Source organism: Vidua chalybeata, chromosome Z, assembly GCF_026979565.1.
Source record: "Vidua chalybeata isolate OUT-0048 chromosome Z, bVidCha1 merged haplotype, whole genome shotgun sequence".
Taxonomy (NCBI): Eukaryota; Metazoa; Chordata; class Aves; order Passeriformes; family Viduidae; genus Vidua; species Vidua chalybeata.
Window position 1 is genome coordinate 2,725,496 of NC_071570.1, and position 24,009 is coordinate 2,749,504.

Below are 24,009 nucleotides of genomic sequence, written 5' to 3' on the forward strand. Positions count from 1 at the left end.
GGTCGTTCTTTAAATTATCCCCCCTTTTATTAGGATTTGCTCGCTGTGGTTTTGTATTCTGGTCTTGGTGTGTTAATCTAGAGAAGAGAAGGCTCCAGGGAGAGCTCAGAGCCCCTGCCAGGGCCTCAAGGGGCTCCAGGAGAGCTGCACAGGGACTGGGGACAAGGCATGCAGGGACAGCACACAGGCAATGCCTGTGAATGGACAGAAGGCAGGGTTGGATGGGATATTGGGGAGGAATTATTCTCTCTGAGGGTGGGCAGGCCCTGGCACAGGGTGCCCAGAGCAGCTGTGGCTGCCTCTGGATCCCTGGAAGTGTCCCAGGCCAGGCTGGATGGGGCTTGGAGCAATTTGGGACAGAAGGTGTGGCAGGGAGTTGGAATTATACGGCCTTTAAGTTCCCTTCTAACCCAAATAATTCTGTCAGTCTGGGACTGGCCTGACACTGGGGTTCACTGGCGTTCAGCAATTCCAAGTTTGAAGCAGACACACAAGGATCTGGAAGAAACAAAACGGGAAAGGTTTAGGTGTCACTGATCACAGGCCAGCCGGGGACAAAGCAAATGCACAAAGCAAATGCTCAGCTGCAGATGGCATTTCATCAGAGGCACCAGCCAGGCTCCAGGAGCTGTGTTCAACTCACAGCACCTACAGCAATGGAAAATGAATTTGACAGAGGATTCTTGTTTGTTTTCCCAGCTCTGATGTGGTTGCCCTGGATTCACCCGAAGCTGCCGATGCAGCGAGTAAGTAGAAAATTATCTGAAATTAAACTTCCAGACAGCTTTCCCCCTGCCCACTCCAGCTTTGCCCTGAGACTGTCTGAAAGATGTTTCCTTCCCAGTGGCTGGCACTCAATTCTAATTTTAAACTAAACTGCAAATCCAGATGACTAACCAGACCCATGAGAAAACTTCCAAGGGGCATTTGTCAGCAGCCGTCAGGACTCTCAGGATTGAATTTGCTTTTCAAAAACTCAAGACATAGGCTGAGGTGGGCATGAGTTGGATCCTTGTCCGCCCTTTAGCATCAGTAACAAGAGGATTTCACCTTATTTGCACCAAAGTTGTCAGTAAATGCAGGGTTTGTCCGTCCCAGGTTTGCATTTTGCAGGCATTCTGCTCCTTCCCTGTGCAGACAGAAGGGAAACTGCATCCCTGGGGTGCTCTGGAGAGAAAGCCACAGCAGCTGACATTCAGAGATGACAGCCCCAAAAAGGAGAGGCAAAACTGGTAGTATTTCAGCCAAGGGAGGCGATGCCTTCAGCAAGGAGCACCATTTACAGATTCTCTGGGGAACGGGGGAACTAATCCACTTAGCACCCTTTCAGTCCTCATTTCAAGGCAGGCAAAGCAAACTTTCAGCCACAAAATTAATCTGCATTGCAACTAATTCACTGGGAAAAACACAATACGAAATCTAACCTGGTTTTGGGTAGTTTTCATCAGTTTTTGTGTTGCCCCGGAAATAACAATTTCCACAAAGTCAAGTGGCTCCTACCTAAGGAAGTGCCAAGGGCCACAGGAGGAATTTTAAGCTTTCCATTCAATGTACCCTGAAGCCTACAGATTCTGGGTATCTCTTGGTGATAGAGAAGAAAAGATTCAGCAGATATTTGATCTTCCTTACTCTTCCCACATCTGCACCAAACTCCACGGCTCTGTTCTCCCTCAGCTGCTGATAAACACAAAATAAAATCTGAGACTGGTGCCCACCTCTCCAATGACCACCAGGCCCAGAATTTGTATTTTCAGGCTCCACAAATGCCAAGGACTCATTAAGGCTGAAAACCAACTCACTTTACCTTCATTATCCATATTGGTACTTAAAATACATGGATAAGTGGCCTTCCTGATTTCCACTGGGAGCTTTCTCATGTGATAAATACATATAAAACACAGTAGGGGTACTGAATTATAATCATTATTATTATCATTCTTATTCTTGTTTCTATTTTGCCTGTGAGGGGGGCTGGCAGGCAGCGGGACCCCACGTTCAGCACAGTGCAGTCGTACTTCACCATTCTCCTCTTTGTTTGTGGCTCCAAATTCCCCTGTACAATTCTGTGGTTCTCTGAACACAGCTCACCCTGGCACCACCCCCCTGGCCAAGAGAAGACCTGCCCTGTAGCATCAGCCTCTGAGTCAGGCAGTCTCACTGACCAGCAGAAGATGTCTGGGAGGATGGGACAGGGGAATGCAGTCAGAGAAATAATGGTGGGAAGGTTGCTCAGACACCTGAAGGACTCAGGTGTGTGGGAAGGTGGAGGCTGTGCTGAAACTGCATCCCTGGAGGGGATTCTGCAGGGCACAAGGAACCCCAAAACAGGGAGGACGTGGAGCTGCTGGAGCCAGCCCAGAGGAGGCCCCGGAGCTGCTGCCAGGGCTGGAGCCCCTCTGCTCTGGAGCCAGCCTGGCAGAGCTGGGGCTGTTCAGCTGCACAAGAGAAGGCTCCAGGGAGAGCTCAGAGCCCCTGCCAGGGCCTCAAGGGGCTCCAGGAGAGCTGCACAGGGACTGGGGACAAGGCATGCAGGGACAGCACACAGGCAATGGCTTCCCCTGCCAGAGGGCAGGCACAGGTGGGATATTGGGAACTGGGAATTGCTGGCTGGGAGGGTGGGCAGGCCCTGGCACAGGGTGCCCAGAGCAGCTGTGGCTGCCCCTGGATCCCTGGAAGTGCCCAAGGCCAGGCTGGACAGGGCTTGGAGCAACCTGGGATAGTGGGAAGTGTCCCTGCCTGTGGCAGGGGAGTGGAATGAGACGATCTTTAAGGTCCCTTCCAACCCAAACCAAACTGTCCTGGGATTCTGTGATGGGCAGCAGCCACTTGTCACTGGTACCTGGACATCCCCTGGCACCAAGGGTACGGAAGTGTTGGTCCTGCCCTGGTCTGAGATAAAAGGAAGGTTTTGCAGCCAGGAAATCACTTCAACATTCTGCATGTGCAAAATTAAATGCATTACAGCAAGAAACAGTGCTGAATTTCAGCAACTGTAATCCAGAATTTACGGATTTAATTTGTAGATGTGACAAACAGCAGCATATTTGATGGAAGTGGAAGGAAAAAAAACCCAACAAATTGATATTGTTTAAATAATACACTCTATTTTATTTCGTCTTAAAATAGTTTAACCTTTATGCTACAGACTTGTTTCAAAAAACAGAAGGTCTCATCTTGCACCAAAAATATATATATTTATATATATATATATAACACTCTGTTTTATTATTATTTCTCTCCAAAGACCATTAAATACTAGATGGAAAATGAGAACTAAATTGTGAGTGTCGAGAAGAATCAAATCTTATTTTTAACTAGAGCCGCACATTTTAAACATTTATATTCTGAGCAATGATTTGTCTTCACTACAGAAGATTCCAAGTTCACACTCCAGCAATTCAGGAAAACTGCTAAACCCTGAAGGGCTTGAGCCAATGCACACTGAGGTCAATAGGCAGCCCCAGACTGACCCCAGTGGGTTCTGGACCAGGCCCCAAGTGCACTGGTTCACAGCCATACAATGGCTAACTTTTCTCTTTCCTGCTGAGAAGAGCAAAAACCACGCAGGCACATTTTTGCTCTTTTTAAAAAACAGAAGTTTAAAAAAAATTAAAAAAAAAAAAAAAAAAAAAAAGAAAGAAACAAAACCAAACTATTTCCTACCTATATCCAGTGATTGCTTTTGTCAGATCACTAGCCTTGAAACTTGTTAAGAGAAAATACATAGTGTTTTAAATAAAAGAAAACCTGCATCGGACTACCATACATGAGCTGTTTAAACAAACACAGTGCACAATTGGAGGAAGTTTGGTTAGGAGGCAGTTGTTTTTATGTACACGTGGAAGTCACATCATATACAAACTGAAAAACAAGGAGAGATAAGTTTGCATTTTTTTCACGGAAGGACTGCAAACGGGGTCCCTGCAGCTTTCTTCACAACCAATCTTCAGGAGACTCTGTGAAACGGGAAGAAGCAGCCACAGGAGGTGGCTGTTCCAAAGTTACCTGTACAGCAGGTGTGCGAGCCCACAGCTGATGGAAACACGAGGAGAAAGGATGGGCAGAGCAGCACGGGGCCCTTCCCTGCTGCGGGGCCAACAGGATCCATCCGTGCTCCCCTCCCTCCCTCCCACAGAAAGGAATTGGTCACTAAAAACATGAGAGATATTTTTCTGGCCATGCAAGACAGTTATGTTCAATGCTCTAGAAAGCTGGAAATGGGAATATCAATCCTTACCTAGCTGCTCTGTAAAGTGCAGCATGAACTGTTCTGCTTATGGGAGAAACAGATGTTTGTTACTAACGATACCCCCCTGCTGGGCTGTTTTTCCTTTATGTGACAACACAGGCAACTCTATTTTAATTTTTTTTATTTTGCCCACAGATAAAATTAAAGGAAGCCAATTAAATTTTGAAAGCCAGCTGACATGAAAGGAAAGCAGAACTTCCCATGTCCTGACCACGCCTGTTCAGCCTTAAATAGTAAAAAATCTAATGTCAGAGCTGTACAAAATTCCCAATAGAAACATCTGGAATATGAAGGAATGTTTTAATTGCACAATAGACATTTAAAGTGAATAATATCATATTGTTAAAGTCTAATCTTTGGTTTTTGCCTTGGGAAAGGCTCAAAATGACGGACAAGGGGCAGGAATTTCCATATACACCACAGAAACTGCAGCCTGCTAAAATGAGTCGTTCCACTGATTTTGGTAAATACTCTGGTAGAAAGTGTTTCCTGAATCTTGGCATTTCCAAAACTAGCATGAGAGGCATGATTGAAAGCCAGGGAAATGGTGAAGATTACTAGTTTAACAAAAAAAAAAAAAAGTTAAAAACCACAACCTTAGTTTCTGACCCCGATCCTGCAACATCTTTCAGGACAGAGTTTTTAAGCACTTGAGTGGCCCCACAAAGGAACAGGTCCCAGCTGAACACCCCTTTGCCAGGATGGAGCTTTGGAATTTGCTTGGGATTTGTTTTTTATTTTCTGAGATGGTGAATGACACAAACAAGCAGCAGTAGAGATTGGGACTGTGATTAAAACATTTAATTCCTCTCCTTCATCTACTCCAGGTGAAACTCAGATAGAGGTAAAGAAGTTCAGCTGTAATTAAAAAGGAGAGGGATGCTGGGCCTTTTTATTACCTTTTCCTGTGCTTTTGCAATGTTCAGCTGTTCCTATGTCACTACTATTACTATTTTAGCCATTTCAAGCTGTGGGAATTGACCAGCGAAACACAGTAGCCAAGTGGACAGAAGACTCAGCACTGAAGAGTATAAACTATAAGTTACATTGAAAATAAAAATGTTTTAATTAAAGCTGTTCAGTGCATTTGTTACGGGCCATTTGCATTAAAGACAATCCCTCCTGCTGGTGGCATAACCAAATCAGCTAGGGTAAAAATACTCCTGGCCCAAACTGGAAGTGTTGAATACCCCCCCCCAGGTCCGCTGAAATTGGTGAGGACACAGCATTTCTTAAAATCACCGATGCTCACACAGCAACACACTAACTTCTACTAACAAACTCAAGATACTGATAAATTAAAAAAAGTCCTGGAGCTGGGAGGTGGGGAGGGTGGGAGGACGCAAGTTTGCACGCAGTTATTTCGTTAGATATACACGCACACGTTAGTAACTGCAGATGTGTTCTAGATTTGGTGCTGTTAATTCTGGGCAGTAATCCTCCTCGGAGAAGGCAAAGCCATTTGAAGTGATACTGAAATCAGACTACATTCCTGTGGACGTGGAGAAACGCCGCGGGTTTGGGTTTCTTGGTGCCAAGGACGGGGCCTCTGGAGGTGATGGTTTAACCACTGAACTTCTGTTGCCAGGGAGGGCAGCAGGGGAGGGGGCCAGAGCACAGTGACAGGGCCTTACAGGAGGTATTTGCGCCTGGTGTCCTCGTCCAGAGTGAGGTCCACCACTTCTGGGGGCGAGGACCAGTTCTGCTGGGGAGCCACTGCTGTCCATGGCTGCGCGGGCTGGGCGCTCCCGAACGACGAGCCGCGCTTCCAGGAGGACACGCTCTGGATCACCCCTCCCCTGGGATGCACACACCTGCAGCGAGGAGAGGGACACACACACACACACACACAGAGAACATCAGGGACACTGCTCAGCTCAGCCACGACATCCCCTCCTCCAGTGTTTTATCGTTAGCACTTCCCTCTCCAAACTGGATTCTCCACTGGTAGAGTCCGTGGCGTCTCAAACACCCTAAGCTAAATTTAAATTTGGGGATTAAATTATTCTAAAGGAATGCCAGTGATTCTCCTTAAAAAAATATGTGCATGGATCCCAATGATCTTGAGGAAGCCTGCCCCACCATGTGTAGTACCATGTACAGTTTCCTGATGGAGCTTTACCCATTGGAGTTTTTAAAAAGAGAAAAAACTGAAGTGAGGCTGCCTAAAAGAAAATGAAAAGCTATACTGCAATATTAAATCAAAGGCATATTAAAACAAGGAGGTAATGATACTTTCATTACAATAATTGCAAAAGAGATCTTGCTAATTATGTTATTACAGCCTTACCTCTGATTTTTTTTTTTTTGGTCTTTTAAACTGAAAATTACAAACACACTGGAAAATGCTCACTGACAACAGTTCAGCCCCACTTCAGCAAAACATTTAAGCTCTGAGACAGCCAATGAGACTAAAAGGTGTATTTGAAGATAAGGCTCCAGTGCCCTGCTGAAGCATTATACACAGGTACCCTTCACACAGCATTTTTACCTATTATATCCACAGTAGATACATAACAAATGAAGCACAGGTTAAGAGCAATATGAAAAAATAAATTGAAAATTAAAGGTAGAATAATTTTGTGTATGAAGAAGTGATGACAGGAATTTATTAGAGGCTTTGGGATGATCACTCCATTTCCAGGTGTAAATCCTACACAGGCACTAATAAAACTTGATACCTAGTGCTCCAAAAATTGTTTTGCTCTTGTAAGCACTGGTAGTGGCTGTGGCTCCTCCTGGCTGCATGGATAAACACGAGGTGCTCTGGCTGCTGGGGTAACCTTTTCCCATTTCTTTGTGAAGGCACATGTATTTCAGGAACTCAAATTTCCTGCACTGATCAAATATCCCTGACATTTACATTTTATTTATTCCAATTTAAGTCTGTGCTATTTATTTTCTCCAAAACTACTTAAGTTATGCTCAGCTCTCTTGGTTCTGGTTGGAGTTTCATGAAATAGAATGAAAAATCTCATTCTCTGAGCTGTAACTTCCCTGAATATAAATGTCTCATTGCCTTCTCAGATACGCTCCTTAGGCTTAGATGTGATGTTCAGAATGGCTCTTTTATTACTTCTTCTGTCATAAAAACACATACTTAAAGTATATATCTACAAAGAATTAGCAGTAAGACTCTGTAAGTCTAACAAATGTATGGGATTTTTTTTCTTTTAAAGCTTTATTTTAAGGACAAGTATTTTTAAGCTTAACTGGCAAGAAAATCTTGTAGGCAGAGCAAATTAAATATGATGTTTGGTCTCAGGGACTGTGGTGCACCATTCTGAGAACAGTTCTCCGTGTTCAGGCAAAGCTAACTTTTCTTCCTGAAGATTATGAAAACCAAGCCATAAATTATCTCACAGAAACGATATCTCTGAAAAATAAAAGTATTTATCCTCAAAACTACCGACACAAGCAGCCAACAGCAAGACATTCAGTCAAACATGAGCCCAGAACATTCTTCCAATCTACAGCTAAGGGAAGATACCAAGTAAAGGCAATAAAAAAAACCCCAAAAAACCTCCTAGGAAAAACTAGAGGAAAATTGGTTTATATGCATGCATGATTTAAAAAAAAATTCTGCTGCTGAAAAATTAAAGAAACTGTAAAATAACTTGGTGTCCTAAGTAAATGCCAAGGAATACCCCAATGATGAGAAACAGCACCAATTCACTCAGAATCTGAAGAACTGCAAACAAAGGACAAACTCCAGGGTGTCACAACTCACACCAGCCCAACGGTGACATGGAATAGGGAGCACGATAAAAACCAGGATCCAGACACCACAGCATGCAGAAAATACTGCTCAAAAACCTGACCCTTGTCCAAACAACAACCCTGCCAGAAGCCCATCAATACTTCATAACTGCAAGCCTAGACCTGCAAGAGAAATAAAACTCTAAATAGGATTCAAACAACTGAAATTTGTGAGTATTCAAGGGAGGCAGTGAACGCTGGTCTGCAGGAGACTGGTACAGGAACAAAGGAAAGCACAGAAGAGTGCTTTTAGTCTGATTTGCTGAAGTCATTTCAGTCCATATCTACGAAAACTCATTTTAAACAGCAACTCTGCATTTAGCTCACGTTTAAATTCCTATAGAGGGTGATTATTATCGAGGCAGCAGCATGGAAAGCTTTCAAAGAGGGGACAGAAGCACAAGGGTCCTGTGTGCAGTGCTGCACAGATTTACAGCAGCCAGTGCTGGAAGGTGAATCCACACCCCTCAACCATCAGCACAAAGACCCTCCGAGCCCTGGGTTCTGCTGCATGAACAACCAGGACAGTTGCTTCCTAAGGAATTGCCATCTTCCAAAAGAGTTGGCCATGCAAGGATTTTCTCACTGTTCTAAAAGATAAGATTAAATTCCCTTTCTGGACCGAAAAATTTCCTTTTTTTTCCACATCCAACAGCACTGGGCTGTGCCCACATTATTCATGAACTTTCCTGTCTGGGATATTGGGTCTTGAACACTTTATTTCTTCTTTCCTCAAGAAACATGCAGTGAAGGGACAAGGAATTCTCTTCCATCCTCCTCACACCCCTTTCTGCCTCCAAGCACCCACTAGGCAGCAGAAAGTTTTGGAAGGAGCTTGTCTATGTACTGTTTTAACTCGGTTTTATTCCACCAAATTCACACTCCACACTATTAGAAAATGTCAGTTTTGTTTAACTGCTTCATAATATTTTAAGCCAAGAAGAGACCACAGACTAAAAATGAAGAGTAACATAAAAAAATGCCTACCAAGAGCAGCTGAACAGGTTTCTGACTGAGAAAGAAACCTCTGGCATCCTTACCCTCATCTACTTTGACCCCTCTTGAATCCTGAAATAAACCCAAAATTCAAAATGATCTGATTTTTAACCTAAAGGGGATATCTTATGACATTATCCACTGAAAAAATTATAGTATTTTTACCCCTACTAACTAATAAAATAAAGTGGAAGCTGATAAAAAACCTAGTATTTTGAAAGGCAATAAGAACCCACATAAAGATTTTCACTTAGTTATTTGTATATTCACATATTCCTTCAAAATCTGAATTTCTGATGTATTTACACTTAGTATTATTGATTTTGGTACAGACATTCAGATAAAATGAAATTAATATTAGAGCAAGAAAAAAATAATTAATACCTGGCATGTTCCTGAACTCCAACAATCTCTACTTCGCTATCAGAAGAGGCAATGTTAATTTCTTCATTGGCCTGGGCATTACCACAAGAGGTTTTGTCACCTGCAAGGAAGCCTGGATCCAAACGACCTAGAGGTAGGGAAAATGGGAATACAGGCAGTGTTTAACAGCTTACACGACTCAGAAATCAGCTGGAAAAGGAGTTTCTCAACCTAACAAAAAAACCTAAACAACACTAAGATTAGAAAATCTCATTAGACCAAGTTTTTCAACTCACAATTCATTAGCTGATACAGGAAAACCACTGGATTTAGCCTGTGTCAGCAGCTCTGGTGAAGGTGCTGTCACACAAATGTGAACAAAGAACCAAAAGGAACAACCAAGAATCTGTTGCACCAAGAACAACCAAGAATTTCCAGCTGAAATGTTGTGACAGTCAGACAGACAGACTTTCATGATACGAGTCAGACTGTCCCTAAACCTCCTTGATATTAAGAAACAAAACAATCTAAGCAAACACAATGATAATATAGCAAAAAAAAAAAAAAAAAAAAAAAAGCCTATAGGCTGGACAGAAACATCCCACACATCAAGGAAAATTAATTTAATTTCTTTAAATAAAAAACTAGGGGAAACTGGTCAGTGAAAAAATACAGCAAACCCATCAGTTTCTGGCAGTGCTGCTTCACACATCTGCTATAACATTATTACAAATATTTGAAAGGAAAAAGTGTTTTTTTTAAGTCCCATATGGAGCAGGGCTGTTTTTTCATTACAGTTCCTCAATGACATCCAGTTTGTCAGTCAGTCAAACCACAAGCCCTCTATAAATACTCACAGCAAGTATGGCACATTTTTACCTTTTCTGCCAAGTGCTGCTAAGAAGGTTCTTCACCCCAATTAGTGAATGTGTTGAGTCATACAGGATAATACTTACATGAGAAACACAAAGCAGCCAAAATTATTATTTCTCCCACAGAAAATAGATTTCTTGAAATATCAGTTAATTAAAAGATATAACTTCTACTCTTTTTTCCTCCCCAGGAAAAAGAGAAAATTATTAATTCCACTGCCTCTCTTTATCATTAGCCTGAGGGATGCTGGGCAGCCTTGAAGTAGCTGATACTACCTACTTCTGAAAAACCACTTGGTCAGCTGTACTACACAGCGGAAAAGTCATTTGTTGAGCAGGAAATTTGAGAGTAGGTGAATATTTTATGTGTATCTAGTTTGAGTGGACACCTCCTCCAAGATGAGAGGAGGAGGAGAAGCAATAATGATCCACAGGATTTCAAAGGTGTGTGAACGAGCAGAACTGATTATATCCCCAGGGACATCAAAAGCAAACAGAAGAAATTAAAACTTGAAACAAGTGCCAGGGAAACTTTCTAATGACTGCTTTAAGCACTTGGGAATGATGCAAGCAAATAGAATCATAGAATGGTTTGAGCTGAAAGGGGCCTTAAAGCCCATCCAGTGCCACCCCTGCCATGGGCAGGGACACATTCCACCAGCCCAGGGTGCCCAAAGCCCTGTCCAACCTGACCTTGGACACTTCCAGGGATGCAGGGGCAGCCACAGCTGCTCTGGGCACCCTGTGCCAGGGCCTGCCCACCCTCCCAGCCAGCAATTCCCAGTTCCCAATCTCCCACCTGTCCCTGCCCTCTGGCAGTGGAAGCCATTGCCTGTGTGCTGTCCCTGCATGCCTTGTCCCCAGTCCCTGTGCTGCTCTTGTGTAGGAACAGAGACCATGCTGTATGTTCAGTTTTTGGAAAGCCAAGACCCTTGATGATTGGACCAGGGTTAGCAAGGGAAGGAAACACATGTGCTGCCAGGTACCTGAAGGAGGAATTCCCACCTCACAGGACAAAAAAATATTGGTCAGCTGAACTTAAAACAAATTAACAGCCCAGACAGTCTCTTCCTAGCATTGAAGTTGAGCTGAACTGCAATGTTGGCAAACATCACTGACTGCCAAAAAGCCCAAAAATAGGTCATGGGTATTTCTTTAAATGGCTGGGCAGAGTGTGAAACATTAAATGAAAGTGCCCAGAGGCTTTAATTCCCCTGCCAGGGGCTTCACATTGCCAGAGGGCAGGGTTGGATTGGACATAGGGGAGAAATTCCTCACCAGGAGGGTGGGCAGGCCCTGGCACCGCTTTCCCAGAGCAGCTGTGGCTGCCCCTGGATCCCTGGAATTGTCCAAGGCCAGGCTGGATGGAGCTTGGAGCAACCTGGGATATGGGAAGGTGTCCCTGCCCATGGCACGGGGTGGAATGCTATGGCCATAATATTATATAATATCATAAAATACCTATTAATATAATATCTATTGTTTTACTGCCTAACCACCCTTCATTATCTTGACAGGGTAATGTCTGGCAAAGGAGCAAAGAAGACCAGCTCCTAAATAGCCCCAAAAAGTATCCTTAGAGGTATAAACTGGAGTCCTAAAAGAGCTTCCACACATTCCACCACAGCTTTAAGTTCAGACAACAAAAAGATAATTAGCAGTGGCAAAACCATGATAAGCAGAGTAAATACTGCAAGAGTAGCTCAGTGTTAATCAGGATTATAGCAGAGACAGATTTACAGCCTCTGGCCATACAAATTTCATGCCTAATAACATGCCCACGCTGTTAATTTCTTTGCCCGAACATTAGGATGATGCCCAAAGTGATGTTTTGTTTGCCCTACACCACCAGGGCTTGCAAAAGAGCCCCAAATATTTGCCCATGCAAAAAGATGTGATAGTGTAATAAGATTTTTCACTTTGATAGAGCTGCTTATGTTGCTCTTTTCCCATGGGAACACATTCTTTTACGTCTGCTAAACAAGATGCTGGCTGGAGATTACACTTGTGAACCAGATGCAAGATTTGAAAATTCTGCTTTCCCAATGCGCAACCCCAGACCTGGTAGGAGAAGGCCAGCACTGGCAAAGGTGCAGTCAGATGTGTACTGAGGCTGCAGGGTAAGGTGTATGCATTAGCAAACAGAGATTCATCCTTTCAGCTGCTGACATGGCCATAGCACCAGGACCAAATCCATATGAACATTCCCAGGGATGAAGAAGTCTCTTGATGTTTCCAGTTTTCTTTTACCTGCAAGTCCCCTTGGATATACGTGGAGGAAGGAAAAAAAAAAATTCCTACCTGCACTGCAGCATTTTAAGTGGAAGAAAAGTGGAAGAAAGCTTGGTAAGAAACATTACTTTTTATTTCCTTACATTGTTTTGGTGTACTTATCCACTAGTGCTATGTAACACAGGTGATTTCAGGTGTTCTAATTGTTTAATAAATCCCTTAATAAAGGACTGGGATTGCTAGGGGTCAAATAGGTATCAGGCATCTGCTGTCCTGCAAAAAATACCAGTGAGCTTGGAAAACAAAGGCAAGCTTCAAAAAGGCTGGAACAACGTCCAGCCATGAATGACAGTGAAAATAATGCACAGAGATTCTCACACTCAAATCGTGGACTTGTGGACTCCATAGTAATGGAGCATCTCTTTACAAAGCACCACCTAATTGTGTTTCTTTAAGCCTAAGAGACACTGAAAAGCAGCTCAGAGCCACCACAACACTCCCCATGTGGGTGCCCTGTGGCAGGAGACCGTAGGGAAACAGCGGGAAACGCAAACCTGTCGTGCTCCACCAGGCAAGACCTTTGCAGCCTGAAATCCTAACATGGGAGTTAAGAAAAGGAGTGGAAAGGAAGTAAAACGTTGGCATAAACACATGGGATTGAGGGATGAAGCTGATAGAAAATGACCCCTGCTAGCATCCAAAACACTGTGCAATTTTCTAAGGGGTATTGGAAATGCAGATGGAATATGGGAAGAATTAATGACTGTATTTTAGAGATATAAAGAGAAAAAATAAAACAATTAAAAAACAAACAAACAAACAAACAACAACAACAACAAAAAAAAAAAACAAAAAACAAAACAAAACAAAACAAAAAAAAAAAAAACCACCCAGGACAAAAAGACATACACAGGCAATCCCAGTACTGAAAACGAGATTAGGGCCAGTTGACTAGCTGGTGGCATAGGTTGTCATAATCAATCATTCAGTAACAAGATTAGGTCACTTTCATTTAAAAAGAACCCACCACCAAAACCCCAGATCTAAGTTCCCTGTGGTAATTAGAAGGAAAAGAAGAAGAAGAAAAGTAGCTAAGAAAATTAGTGTCAAAAATATATAGCAGGAATATTTGTCAATTTTTATCACTTGTATTTTGGAGTAAATGTCAGACCTTTTTAATAAGCATCTGTCCTGTTCTATCACAAATCCACATAGGGAGCTTTTACAGCAGTACAAACTATAAAAATACTGAAAGCAAGAAAGGGAGACCCACCAACTGCGAGGCTGGCACAAATGTCAGAGAATTTAAACAAACCTGTATCAGCACTCATTTCGTTCAGCAGCCCTCTGGTTCTCCAGGCAGATCCTGAGTCTTGATTTCCTAAAGAATTATTGTGCTCTTGAACTACTGCAGCCGCCAACAAATTGTCCACATTTACCACTTCTGGGTCTGAGTTTGTGTCTGATATATCATAGTGAGCCACAACAGGGGGTCCATCTGCAGGGGAGAAAAGCAGCTTGGGTTAGAAACTGAAAGACACCTCAAGAAGTACAAATAATTTGTTTAACGATTAATGCAACATCCTACATGAAGCTCTTAAAGTTACAGAGTGGTAAATTGTATGAATTGTTAAACTTCAGTTAATGAACATAGCCTGAGATTACAGAGACATTTTGACCTTTACATACACAGAAAACACAAGTGTCAGAAACACACGTTTATCAGAGTATCAGTTATTTGTGTACTGTCTTTTACATTAACACATAAACATCTCCATATCTGACAATGTTACATATACAATCTTTAAAGGATAAAACCTCCAGTTTAAAATAAAAAAAAAAAATACAGGACATTAAATTGGGCAGACAAGATATTTATCTAGAGAATTTTACAGAAGTCAAGCAACAGCTTACATTGTTATAGGGTTGATTGAATAAAACTAACTTTTTCATAAAACTGATCCAGTGACAATGAATTTAACATTAGACAACTTTCATAACATTCACCTGTCAAGAGCAGGGGGATTTTTCAAAATTGTGATGTTTTTGGTGGTGTTTGTTGGGGCTTTTTTTAAGATCAAAAATAACAAGAAACAAAATTATATTGTGCAGTGATAAATATGCTTTTCATTCAACATGATTGTCATATGAATTTTTGGTCACCATAATGAAGGAGGAAAGAGGGAGATAAAATTGCTTACGTGATTTTGAAATCTGTCCTTGAGGAATAACAAAAAGCTATTTTTGAACTGCTTTGTTAGGACCAACTAAATTCTTTGTGATGAATGAAAATAACTTATAACTGGAAAGCATGCTAGAAACAGGAAAGGCTTAGGGAAAATACCAGGCAAATTCAAGACAAAGATTGATGTGGGAACAAAGAGAATGGATAAATAATGCACTTCTGAGAGGATGAGAGTGTTTTAGCTCAAATGCCTTGCCCCATCTGCAGCTCACTGACTCAGCATGGATGAAAGTGGTTGGAGCTCCCCCTCCCCAAATGAGAGGATCAAAACTTTCTTTGGACCAAGGCTTCACCCACACAAATGAGCATGAGACACAAACACAGGCTGGGCCAAAGCTCAGCATCTTTGCAATTCTTTAACTCCAAGGAGGTTCTTGGAGTTCTGCAGCTGAGCATCTGCAGGACCTTTTGTTATGGGTGTGATACATAGAGGGTACAACTTGTATGGGATAATATAAAATAATCATAAACTAAGAATGTGCTCAGGAAGACAGGACTTTCAGAGTTACAAAATGACTAATGAAATATTTTAAAGTGATAAAGAATAAAATGAAAAGCTTTAGGAAAAACTGTTTTCAGAGTTTTGAGTGGTTGTTGAAGGCAGAAAGAACATGATGAACTAGAAGTTTCAAATTTACTTCTCTGAAAAGCTGTTCTTCTGAGGTTTTTAGAGCGGATTTTAGGGTTTTTTTTGGAGGGGGTGTTTTTTAGTAACTTGGTGCCTGAAATAAAATTCAACTGACTATTTTCAGAAATCCCTACTTTGTGATTAGCAACACAGTTCATCAGAGAGTGACATTTTGCTTAAGTCGTACTAAAGATCAGTTTTGCAACAAGGAATGAAGAAATTCGCAAAATATTTCGGCTCAGACCTGCCTCCAAAACAACAATTCCATGAAACAATGTTACATTACAAACTTAAAACAGACCCAACAAAAATAAATGAGTAGTTAAATGCCAACGTATTAAAGACCAAACTGTTCGCAACATGAAACGCTGATGATTATGACTGGAACAGAATTCCTGATAATTAACTGGAAGGCAATCTTTGTCTTTTTAAAAGGCAATTACAAAATAATGGAATACCGAGTTCGGAATTAAGCTGGCTGGTGTTCAGTTAATTATTTGTGACAGCTGATGATTAAATTACATGCAGAAGTTAGGGCTGGACTGAATCATGGGAAGCATGTTTTCTTTCAGTCTTATCATCAGGGTTCAGCGTGAACATATATAATGTGAGCTATAAAAATAAACAGTCGAGTGCAGAAGATACGAGGGTCAAGTACAATATTGACTATTTGACCATTTTTTCAACAGGTTATCTAAGATTTCAGGAGCTTGGGACTGTTCTTTCAGGCCTTTGTTTCTCTCGCTTCTGACTCAGACCTCCAAAAGCAGAAGCAAAATTTGATTTTTAAATAGACGTGTCTACACGACAATAAAGTTGTATTTGGACAAAAGGCACCAATAGTCTCAAGTCAAAATTGTACCACTCCTACATGTATAATCATGCAAAAATGTATAATAAATGTATATACATGCAGAGTGATATTCTCATCACCTACCCATAGAAATAACTTGTGTGAAAGTCTTCATCAGTAGGAAATACAAGCATAAACTTGTTATCTGTAGCTCCACTCTTGTATCTTCCACACTTCCAAAGAGCACACCTTATAACTTAGCTTAAATTCAGTATACATCAAACAGACAAAAATATTTTCAATATAATTTACACAGTGTAATTGTATTTGTCAGGGTAATAGCCACCAATTTAACAATCTGGAAAAAAGAACCCCAAACAAGCTGCCTATTTACAAAGCAATCACAGCAGAGATCTATTTTTGCATTTCTCAGCCTTGCCTTTCAGGATCAGATCTGGAAATTTGGAAAGGCCCCCAACACCAGGTTTATCCACACCTATCACCAGTGACTGACAAAGCCAAGATAATGGCCACCAAACTGCAACAAACCCTCAGATTCCCAATATTTACAAAAAAATAAGTAAGCATAAACACTCACGTGTGTTAAAAAAAAAAAGTCAACAAAAACCACACAAAACCAAACAATGAAGAAGTTGCAGGCAACAACAACTAGATGGAAGTTGCAGTGAAGGCATATTAAAAAAATTTTATTAAAATCCTCTGTTCCCAAAAGCTGTTTCCTTTTCAGTGCTGCATGGAAGGGACAGGATTGGTTAAATTTGGAAATAAATAATACTTCCCTAGCCAAGTACATGATCATCCAGTGATGTGATGCAAAATGAATGTATGGTACCAAGAAATAAGGACAATTCGCTTCAGCTGGGAAATAAAGTGAAAAAATGCTTTCAGGTTGAAAAGGTAAAAAGGATTAACTACAACCATAGGTGTAATTCTTCATCTTTTCTTTATAATAGAGACACTACACATAATTACTGACCCTAACTGGATTTCAAAAGATTAAAAAACAGACATCAAGACAAACCATGCCAGAACCAAGACTTAATGTAGAACAGTCAGGAGATTCCCTGGTCAGTAATTTAAACTACTTTAGAAAAATTACATCTTTTGAGAACCCAAGGTAGCTGGAAGAAGTACATTTCCCTGGTGACAAGCATTAATTCATTTCTAAAGCAATAAATGCTTGAAAAAGGCAAGGCTCAAAAAGTTAATAAGTACCAGCAGCAAAATACAGCTGTTGACATTTAATGCTATAAGGGGGGAGGGAAAGCCTGCTTTCTTTTCCTCTTCCCCAAAGAATTCAGAGGCAGAGGTCATCACGGGGACAGCATTTCTAAGTGTCCAACTCTCCCTTAATTTACACAGCTCATCACAACTAATTCCACTCCGAACAACTGAATCAGAAGTCACATGCACAAAAGTCCACGTCTACACATACCAATTCTCATTTTAAACTTGCAACACAGAAAATTAAATCACTTCTCATCTGCTACCTGCTCCCTTACTTTTCTTAGAGCGGCATCTCAACACTCAGCAGTCTAACCCATGCTGTAAGATGCACACTCCTATTATCCCTTACTTCATTATAATGGCAGCACAAGCAAAAAGGGGAACTGAACCGTAAAATTTCAGCCATTCCATAAGAAGCACTGTCCCTTTGCACTGCACAGGCTGTTTATCATTGCAAAGGAAACACAAGATATTAGCTGGCAGAACCTGAGTGGGGAATTAAGTCCTTGAAGTTTGTGGAGACAGGCTGAGAGCTGTGGGTGTTTGGACTCCAGGGAGAGCTCAGAGCCCCTGCCAGGGCCTCAAGGGGCTCCAGGAGAGCTGCACAGGGACTGGGGACAAGGCATGCAGGGACAGCACACAGGCAATGGCTTCCACTGCCAGAGGGCAGGGACAGGTGGGATATTGGGAACTGGGAATTGCTGGCTGGGAGGGTGGGCAGGCCCCGGCACAGGGTGCCCAGAGCAGCTGTGGCTGCCCCTGGGTCCCTGGAAGTGTCCAAGGCCAGGTTGGATGGGGCTTGGAGCACCCTGGGCTGGTGGAAGTTGTCCCTGCCCATGGCAGGGGATGGAATGAGATGAGCCTTAAGGTCTCTTTCAACCTAAACCATTCAGAGTCATTTAAGCTCAGCCTGGAAATTGCAGCTTGGATCATCAAGAACACCATCTCCCCTCCTTCCCCAGCAAACAGAAAAAGCTTAGGCACCACCTTAGCCCAGGCACCTCACTTTTACAGCGCTCAACCTTCACAAGATGAATTCCAGCCTCAGGGATGGGATTTAAAATTTGCTACGTTTCCTCTATAAGTAGAGGAAAAAAGACTGAAATCTCCAGAGGACTATCCCGATCAAAATAAATTCAAAATTAAAAGCCTCACTTCAGTAGTCCAGAGCTGCCCTCTGGAGCCATCATTGTCTCTGCAAAGAATAGACACAGAGCCATATTTAAGTGTGAATACCACCCTGAGTTTTAAGACACACAGACCAGTACAGTAATAAAAGCAGCAATAATTACAGCACTTTGTTCCTACAAAAAGCTGCCCATTTGTGTATCCTGGAGAGCTCCGAGGTGGTTATTAACCTCCTTTGTCCACGAGGGAAACTGAGGCAGGCAGCAGCCTGCAGCTTGCTCAAGGCTAAGGAGCAGAGGAGCTCAGCCTGGCTGAAAACAACATTCCCCTCCAATTACTGGGCTATTTTTAACTGCTGAATGTTTGAGGAGTTTAGAAGCAGTGCTAAGGAATGCTTTTGGGAAAGGTGCGAGTGCTACACACAGAGCGCTGGGAGACAGCCTCTGCCAGCCTCACCTCCACCTCTGGGCTGTGAATGTGGGCACGGATGGCCTCAGCCTCACTACTCTAACTGAATTTATTTCTACAGAACAAATAAGAATACTGAGAGGTTTTAAAATAATGGAAGACTTAAGAACGCCCTCATTTACACTAGATGCTTAAATTTAAGAGATAAGTCCCATTTGCTTCCAGATTACACAAAACATAAAATGAACTTTATTACCCATATAAATTTTAAGGTCAGATGACCACAATCGAAATAATGTACTGATACACAAAACTACAGGATGAAGTGACAGCCTTTTTGTTTCAGATAAGCAATAGAAACCTGGTATTAATTAAAACATGACCCAGACCTGCCATTCCAAAAGTATGTGCAGCTCAAATGGCACAAACTACCTGAACCCTCAAACAATTCTCAAAGGGGAGTGAGGGCTGGATACTTGTGCTTTTTTGTGTTGCTTAGTAACATAAAACACCTCATTGCTATTTAGATTTATTTATTTATTCCAGGCTACAGCAGTTACATTTCAGAATTTACAGGGTTAAGCAAATAATACATTGTAAATACAATAAAAAACAATAGCAGTGTAACAACATTCTCTCTAAAATCATAAAGTGAACTTTATCAGTGAATCCACTTTCCTGACATTTTCCTTTGTTTCGCATAGTAAAGCTTTTCTGTTTGGTGTTTCTTTTAACCATAAGAATAAAATTAAATTAAAACAACATGATAAAATTATTATCTGTTCTCAGACTGGATACTTTTTAATATATCACAAGAAAAGAAATCCCAAAAATTCAAGTCTTGCTGAACAACATTCATACTTCCAGGCTTTTTGATGACTAGATGGAAAATATCTTGATTTAATTTAGCAAATTGTGAATGACGGTAACAAAGCATTTTTCATTGTGCGTTAAGCAAAGGCACATGGAATATGGCTACGGATTGAGAATGCTGGGAAGTGGAATTCACCTTGTATCTCGTTACAGGGGCTATTTTCTGTGATGCTGCCTAACAATGCAGTAATTATGGCAGCAGGTGTATCAACCAGATCTCTTCCCCAGTTTTACTCGGAGAAGTGTCTCAGGAGGGTTTTGGAAACTGTCACATCCTTACATAGACATGGTAGTTAAAAAAAGGTAAATAATTCCCTGTGTTCCACAGAACTTCCATTAGGAAAAGGCAGATAACATGCACCCCTGCAGAATGTAGCACATTTTCCCCAGCACAAGCTGTACCTTTCCATGAAGGACTGATACAGCCTCTGATGGTCCAGACTAATCCCCTGCTCCATCGCTCTGCACTTGAAATCCCTGCTATCTTAATAAGCCTATTTTTCCATGTGCCTTCATTTTGCTGACCTAACACCAAGAGACTAATGAAATTTGTGACAAATACCAACTTCTGGCTTCATTTTTTTGCAAGGTACTGTCCATCTTTATCAATCAGCCTAATTATTTTGGCTTCTACAGTACAAATCACACAGTGCATTTGTTCTAACACCTGTAACTGCAGTGGTCACAGTGCAGACCCCCATTATTTTTAAAACATTTACTCAACTGGCCTGAATTACACACCCCCATCAGGCAAAGGCTCCCCTCAAGGTCAGCTGGAGGATTCTCTGGACAAAAAAACTGCAGAGTAAGTTCAATTTTTAATGAGATTAAAGGCCAGCCCCATTAAAACCAGTAGAAAGTTTCTGCTACTATTGATGGGGCTAAAGCTTAATTTTTAATGCCCTTGAAATGTTATTTATAAATTTATCCACATACAGTATGTGGATACAGAAAGAGACAAAATACATTAAAAGAGAAAACAGTGATAATAAATATGTTCTAATTTGTAACATTACTGCCAAATATAATCCCGTTTCATTGAAGCTTAGATTGGTTTTTCAGTCTTTACCCTAGCAGCTGAGATAAACTAACCCAACAATCCTGCACAAACACTCAAAGACACTGATCTTAAAAAAATAGATGTGTATTTCTGCCTGAATTATTTTGTCCTAGTACTGTTAAAAATGACACCGAAAGTTTTACATTTTGACTATTTTTCCCTGCACTGTTATTTTTGCAATAGAAAAATCTGAAAAAAGTTTCATTGCCTTGAGTTTATGTTGTATGATATTTTTTTTTTTCCCTAAATAACACCTGACCATTCATATATTTATTCCTAAAGACCTTCTTACCAAACCCCACTGAAAGGAGATTGAATGCCTTGGGAAGAACCTGCAGGCAAGCCTGCAAAAACACTGCACACTGAAGCCCCTGGACTTCCAGGAACTCCTAAAAAGGGACTGATCCTAGAAGGAAATCTTTTTACTGCAATGTCTCTTTGACATTTAGTGAAATTTAAACTGAGCCTTTATACAAAGGCTTACTTTTGCACTTGCACAAAAAACATTAAACCAAACGACTGTGTTTCACCTGCTGCTAAATTCCAACTCCGGGGTTGTACAGCTGCTCCACTGCTCCCAGGCTGGAACAGCTGCCATATTAAAAACACATAATTCAATATTTAAAGTGATAATATAGGAGCCTGAACCAGAGCAGCTGTGGCTGCCTCATCCCTGGCAGTGTCCAAAGCCAGGTTGGGTGCGGCTTGGAGCAACCTGGGATAGTGGGAGGTGTCCCTGCCCATGGCAGGAGGGTGGGACCGGATGATCTTTAAGGTCCCTTTCAACCCAAACCATTCCATGATTCTGTGAACAGGCCAGTTAGGTTTAAACTGGCACCACCATCCCTGCAATTACAACAGTCTACACCAGCTCACCTGACTTGCTGCATCTGACCTTTTCAAACCACAAGTAAAATTCCTTAAAGGAACTAAAATGTTTCTTTACACCATTCTGAAGTATAAATCCTGGGGCAATTAGGGAAGCTTTAAATTATCTGTGGTTCTCCATGCCTGTGCAAAACTCCTAATGATTTCTCCCCTACTTATTAAATGTGGTGGTTTTGAAGTACTTTGATGAGATGTGAGCATAAATATACATTCAAAATGTAACTCAGGGTTGAAAAGTAGATGAGCTTTCTTCCAATAGTCCTAAAGTAGTCTTAGATAAGTCAGGCTGTTTCCATGAGACACAGAACTGGTAAGATAAAAATTTATGTTAAAATTTCATCTGAAGAAATTTTAACTCCCTGAGGGTTTCTAGTTGAAGCCCTTTGAAAATAAGAGCTTATAATGGAAATCATGACAAACTCAACTGCAGCCATGCCATAAAAATATAGTGAAAGTATTCCCAGGAGGCAAAAAAAATAGAATCTGAAACGATGTGCTGGCAACCCGTTTTCTCAAAGATGCCAAAGACTGTTACACACAGTTAAAACACAGACTCATCACTAATATTGGTATCTGGAGGTTGGTTCCTCCAGGGCTCTGCACCTCCCAGATTCAGACCACAGAGCAAGAAGAGAAATTCTCCTGTTTACGGGCAAATCCTTCATCAGGCAGGCTATCCTACACCTGAACAACAGAAAGGTGAGGCTCCCCTCTTGGTTTCAGGGCAAACACACTTCCCCACATGGAAAACCAGCTCACGGAGCAGTGGAAAACCAGCTAGTGGAGCAGTACCCAGCTGCGCACATCAGCGCACACTTTTCAAAGGAGAGGTTTGTGACAAAGCTGAAGATTTGGCTCTGGTTTTGACCCACGTGGAAAGAGTGAGGAAAGGAAACATTATTTGCCATTTAGAAAGCAATTTACAGCCACTGATCTTGCACAAGTGTTTTTAGCCTTCAACTAGGGAGCTTTTGCAGGGAAATTAAGTTAAAATGATATCTAATAGGAACTATTCCCTCAGTCTTCTGGAAGCCTTGAGATAATTTTATCCTAGAAAGAGTACAGCTTTAAAGTCCGTATGATCAATTTTTGTCATCCTCTGCTTGTTCTTTTATGTTCACAGCTGTTTGCATTGAAAATAACAGTTAGCAGTGATGGGAAAAATAAAATGTTTTAATTTTTGCCTTCAGTAACCAAACACAAACCTTTATCTATTCACACTCTGAATTATTTCAATATTTTTCTTTTTTTTTTTCTTTTTTAAGGACTACCTGAACAATACATTGAAAATTTGCAGAAATTTCACTGGCTACATATGTAATTAAGTTATTACCCATTTATGAGATACATATGTAAAGATGCTTCAGTCTGAGACATAAATAAGTTCAACTGAACTCCTTACACAATTTGTTCTGAAATATTAATTGTTCCATTCATACTATTTTACAAAAAAGACTATGGGCATGCTTACAGACATACACATTAAAATAAACCAGTCACTGCAAAAAGCTGCTTCTGCATGCATGGGAAGATTTATAAAGTTGTCATGCTTTAGAATATTCTGCTCTTATTATCATCATAAAGAGATTTTTATATATATATATATATATATATATATATTCATATATATATATATGAACATATATATATATATATGTTCATATATATAAAATCTATGAACACCAGAAGGATCCATTTTGGTGGGGGTTGTTTTATCAGCAAATACTCTTCCCTGAAAGATCTTTTTAAACAGATGAGGATAAGTTTTTAAATTGCAATCAAACATAGAACAACGTGTTTAACTTTTACCTGAAATGCACACAATTTCAGACAAGGGAGTTTTCTAACAAGTTCGTATCAAAATCTTTGTATCAAAATCATGCATGAAGGCGATCTGAAAAGACTATATCCCAGTACTTAAAAATTATCTCCTGCATAGTCTTTCAAAGAGCTACTCTGAAAATAACACAGGTCTCTAACCTATTTTTTTTTAGTGAAGGCATCATATACTTAAAAAAAAAGTCAAGTCTTGGACAAGAATAATGTTAAAACACAAATGCTGATATTATACTGATAACAAAAAGTATTTCTTGAGTTCCTGTTACAGGTTTGATCCAAACTGTCACATAAATTGATGGAAAAACTCCCATTGACTTCAGGGAGGGTAAAAAAAGCCTGACCTACAGAAGATACTGTGGTTACTCCCAACAGGAGGAAAAGAAAGTAAACTAACATAATTAGGGAAAAAATGACTGTGGTTGAAAAAG

General features: G+C 41.0%; 1 protein-coding gene across 5 annotated transcripts in view; it reads right to left on the reverse strand.

Annotated features, from left to right (window-relative positions):
* Window positions 1-3,082: 3,082 nt before the first annotated feature.
* Window positions 3,083-24,009, reverse strand: part of ARK2N (arkadia (RNF111) N-terminal like PKA signaling regulator 2N) — a 45,109-nt gene continuing 24,182 nt past the window's right edge. For 4 of the 5 annotated variants that reach the window (XM_053931409.1, XM_053931407.1, XM_053931411.1 and 1 more), the window contains 3 exons: window positions 13,787-13,969; window positions 9,389-9,515; window positions 3,083-6,063 (listed from right to left, as the gene is read on the reverse strand). In XM_053931409.1, coding sequence (XP_053787384.1) covers window positions 5,880-6,063; window positions 9,389-9,515; window positions 13,787-13,969 — 494 coding nt within the window. In that variant the 3' untranslated portion in view covers window positions 3,083-5,879. Of the gene's footprint in view, window positions 6,064-6,979; window positions 7,626-9,388; window positions 9,516-13,786; window positions 13,970-24,009 lie in introns of those variants that run through there. The other variant, XM_053931408.1, reaches the window with a different exon arrangement.